At 35.9% G+C, this 4272-nt stretch overlaps 1 protein-coding gene across 1 annotated transcript; it reads right to left on the bottom strand.

The window, feature by feature from the left end:
* Positions 1-215: 215 nt before the first annotated feature.
* On the bottom strand, positions 216-1976 carry LOC140820588 (xyloglucan galactosyltransferase XLT2-like). Its single transcript, XM_073180883.1, has one exon. It carries the CDS (start codon positions 1894-1896, stop codon positions 415-417), a length of 1482 nt encoding a protein of 493 aa, XP_073036984.1. The 5' UTR covers positions 1897-1976; the 3' UTR covers positions 216-414.
* Positions 1977-4272: the final 2296 nt, after the last annotated feature.

The following is a 4272-nucleotide window of genomic DNA, read 5'->3' on the forward strand; positions in this document are numbered from 1 at the left end:
ATTATTCATTCATATAAATGGGGCATTTCCTCGAATAGCAGTGTCAACAGGGGCGGCGCTATTTCTCTCACTGCTCCGATTATCTTGATTGCCTTTCAGTCGATGATACTCTAGGCACTTTGTTTCTGGATAAGGGCATTCCAGAAGAAAGAATAGCGAAAAAGGCGCGTTACGGGAAAGTATGGAAGATTTTTTCAAAAATTTAGACAAAGACAAAGCTGAACTGTTATTTTGCATTTGATATGATGTTCCCTGTCATGAATTACAATTACAGTATTTTTACAAACAAATCAAGTATATACCCACAAATTTTCCAATGGAAGTATTTGTGTGGAGGTAATCGTCGGTAAAATCGAATCAAGTTCACCTCTGCATAGTAAAAATGAACCCAGAGAAATCCAAATCTCTGGTCTGTCATGCTTTTACGCCATCTTTCTGTTGCTTAAACCTTGCCAAAACTTCATCCATGGTGATATCAAAAGCATCCTTAAATCTCCCCAAATTTGCATTGGACTTTGAATACAAAAACCTGGGCATAAATTCAATAATCTTCTCCCTCATCGTTTCCACTTCTTCTGTATTATATTTTTCCAAAACATCCTTAATAATCGAACTCCTGTTTCTAACAAGGTTATTATCGATAAATACTGAGTAAGTCTTAGCTTCAACAGGCAAGAACCATTCGTACTGATTCTCAAAGCTTCCTCTCCAAAAATATACCGGGATTGCGCCAGCCAACATACAATCAAACGCTGATCTTCTTGTAAATCCATCTCCTTTAGGTTGCAAGCAGAAAACTGAATCCAAGAATGCCTCAGTCATACCAAGTGCTCCATCGTAACAAGGTGTTATGGAACAGTCTACTAGTTTACACGAGCTCGAATCGTTTCTACATAACGACATCAATAAACCCCGAAAATCCTTCTTAAAAGTTTTACGTGTCCCGCCAACAAAAGAAAATAAGTTTGATCGTGTCCTAGCTCGTATAAAGTTTTGCCATGAATCAATATCGGATTCGGATCGAGGGTGGAAAGGTGTGGGATAAGGTACACTGATTTCTAGCGGATCCCATGGACTTCTTTCTACTGTTAAATGAAGAACATTCTTCATCAGTGGCATGTAAAGAAATCTTGATCCCCATTCGTTGTCATTGTCGGATAACCTTCGGAAGTCCCACGTTAATCGACCCATCATAATAAAATGATCAGACCCGTTGGATTTCTTCCACGGGGATTGATTCTTGATCCAGTTTAGCATCGCCAAGCTGTGGAAATCTCGATCCTCGGACTTATAATTTGACCATAGATGTTTTCCTACTGCGAGTCCCACGTAGAAAGGGATGTAAAACGCCGTAGCTTCCTCTTCATACATGGTTCTGCACTTGTAACTCATCATCCTATGATGGAATATGGGTTCTCCCGCGTACAAATCAGTCCAGTACCAAGCTGGGGTGAGATTGTAAGGAATAACACCCGACAATTCTGCGGCAGGGGGGCCGAATCCGTTGTTGGAGAGAGCGGTGCAGCGGGAGCTCCATGGGGCTAGTTCATGGCAGTTGTCCAGAAGGTCTTGGTTGAATAAGGATGGCATATGGTATACATATATTCTTCCGAATTCGCAGACATCGTCGTCATCGTGACGTGCCTGGGCCAAGGGGAGGGCAGTGTACACCGGCGAAGGTATAGAAGCCCGGTTGAGGAAGAAAGATATGGTTACAATTTGTAAGAGGATTGCCGCCGTTAGCCATGCACAGTGATAGGAAGAGACGAAGTATTTGACAGAGTCGGCAGCGGTTTTGATTTCAGGAAACTTGGATTTGAGCCGGAGGTGGCGTTGGTGCTGCTGCTGCTCCTCCTCCGCCGCCGCCGGTGACTGTTTGCCGAAACTTGGCAGCATGGATCAATGTTGACTTGGACTTAGGATGGAGAGTCCGAGAAAGAGAGAGATTGGTATTATTCCTTTCGTTTGACCAAAGAAAGGGGGTATTTTATATTTATAGGTGTTTCAGTTTTGCAAGTTTCCAATTTCAACTATAATGTCATGAAATAATCAAATTGCATACTGTTTCCATTTGTAAACAAATGAAAACAACATAATATATGTTACTATTTAGTAAATTAACAATGCATATATAACATATTTTATTTCTAAGAAATACACTTTAGTATAAAAGAGTGGTATGGGGAAAGCACATTTTGGTCCCTATAATTTACAACTAAAAATTTTTATTCCTTACTTCTTGAGATAAAAGTTTTACTCTCTAAACTTGAAAAAAACGTAAAAATAGTCCTTACCGCTAACTTTTGGTTAAAAAGAACAGTGGGAATCGTGTGATTGGTGCATAACACCAAATACATGGAGTAAACACACAAACATCAACAAATAAGTTGTAAGGAATCCAATAAAGTTATAATGAGATTTTTAAATCAATCATATTTAAATTCCTAAATAAATATAAAATAATTCAATTTTTGCACTCTGACTCCATCCTCCCTGATTCAAATAAGTTAAATTCCAAGTTTGAGTCTTAGCATGAACATCACACATAACAAAATACAAAGAAAACAATATCCAATTTGGCGCAGAGGAAGGCCCCTGCACTAAATTGGTTCCTCTGCGCCAAATTGGTGCAGAGGGTTGTATTTTTTATTTTATTTTTTATTTTTTTATTATAAATATTTATATTAAAAAATATAAAGATTATTTAAATAATAGTATAATATATATTTTTATTTTAATAAATATATATATAAATAAAAATTAAAGAATAATCATTATTGATTTTTTAAATATTTATTTATGTTAATTACTAATATTTAAAGAATAATTTTATTTAATGATTTATAAATAATATAATTAAATACAAATGCAAAAATTTATTATAACAATATAATTCATAACTAAATTGAAACACATAATTAAAATAGAAATGAAACTTGAAACACATAATTCAAATACAAATGCAAATACAATAAATTAATATATGTAATATCAACATTATTCATAGGGATGTACACAAACCAAACCGTTCACGAGCTATTCGGAGCTCGGCTCGATAAAAAGCTTGTTTGAGTTCGTTTGTTAATCATATCAAACCAAACTCAAGCTCAATTTTGAGCTCGACAACTTAATCAAATCAAGCTCAAGCCTAAGCGTATTCGGCTCGTGAGCTCGCAAACATGTTCGTTAATGGGCTCGCGAGCTCGAACTCGGCTCGTTTAGGTGGCTCGTAAGCTCGAGCTTGACTCATTTGTTGAATTGACAAATAAAAATATTAGTACTAGTAAAAGTTAAACTTGTATGTCTAATATAAAATTAGTTCATAGATATATTTAATTTTAACAAACTCGATTTAAGCTCAAATTCGAGCTCAATTATATGTTTTACGAGCTCGAAAACAATCCGAACTCAAGTCAGTCTTGTTAAATATGATAAACGAGCTATTAATAAACCAATCTCGAGCCCGGCTTGATTAACATGATAAACGAGCTTTTAACGAGTCGAACTCGAGCTTTTCACAAGTTTAGTGATTTCAAGACAAGTCGAATTCTAGCCTGATGATAAAAGCTCGAATAAAGCTCGAGTTTGAGCTCGAGCTCTATCAATCTTAAACGAGCCAAACTCAAGCCAGATGATAAAAGCTCGAATCAAGCTCGAGCTCGAGCTCGAGCTTGAATTAATCTTAAACGAGCCAAGCTCCAGCCTGATACTGTTCGGCTTGGTTTGGATCGTTTACATCCCTAATTATTCATAATTAAAAATATATTAAATAAAATATAATAATTACTATATGTAAAATAAGAAGGAATATTTCTAGAATATTGTTTTGTTGTAAGATTTGAATTAAATGAGTTGGAGATAGATATTGTATTTGGTACAGAAATCACACTATTTTAGTGTAAAATTTGCATAAAAATCGATTTTGTGGTTCGAGATGACCTAAAGTCAACATAATCATCACATCCTCGTAAATAAAAGAAACAATCATAACAAATATTTCTATAATTAGACTTGTCCTTGGGATCACTGCAGCAAGAAGTCGAATCGGCTTGAGAAGTAACATATTGTTAGATTCTTCAGTTTTGGTGATGACAAATAATAACTTAGTGGATTAGATCAGGCTACAATTTGCTCTATATTACAGACACTCAATAGCTTCGAGAATCCTTTCAACCGGTCTCGTAGTACTAAGCTACTCGACCGCCTCCTGCGCATAAGTCTGTAGCAAACTATTCAACCGTTCTCTGTATCCTAGAATAACTATAAACAGTC

Source organism: Primulina eburnea, unplaced genomic scaffold (assembly GCF_022965805.1).
Source record: "Primulina eburnea isolate SZY01 unplaced genomic scaffold, ASM2296580v1 ctg1251_ERROPOS2800000+, whole genome shotgun sequence".
In the NCBI taxonomy this organism is placed as follows: domain Eukaryota; kingdom Viridiplantae; phylum Streptophyta; class Magnoliopsida; order Lamiales; family Gesneriaceae; genus Primulina; species Primulina eburnea.

Excerpts from the sequence above, each read along its gene's own strand:
- LOC140820588 (XM_073180883.1), bottom strand. The coding sequence starts at position 1,896 with ATGCTGCCAAGTTTCGGCAAACAGTCACCGGCGGCGGCGGAGGAGGAG.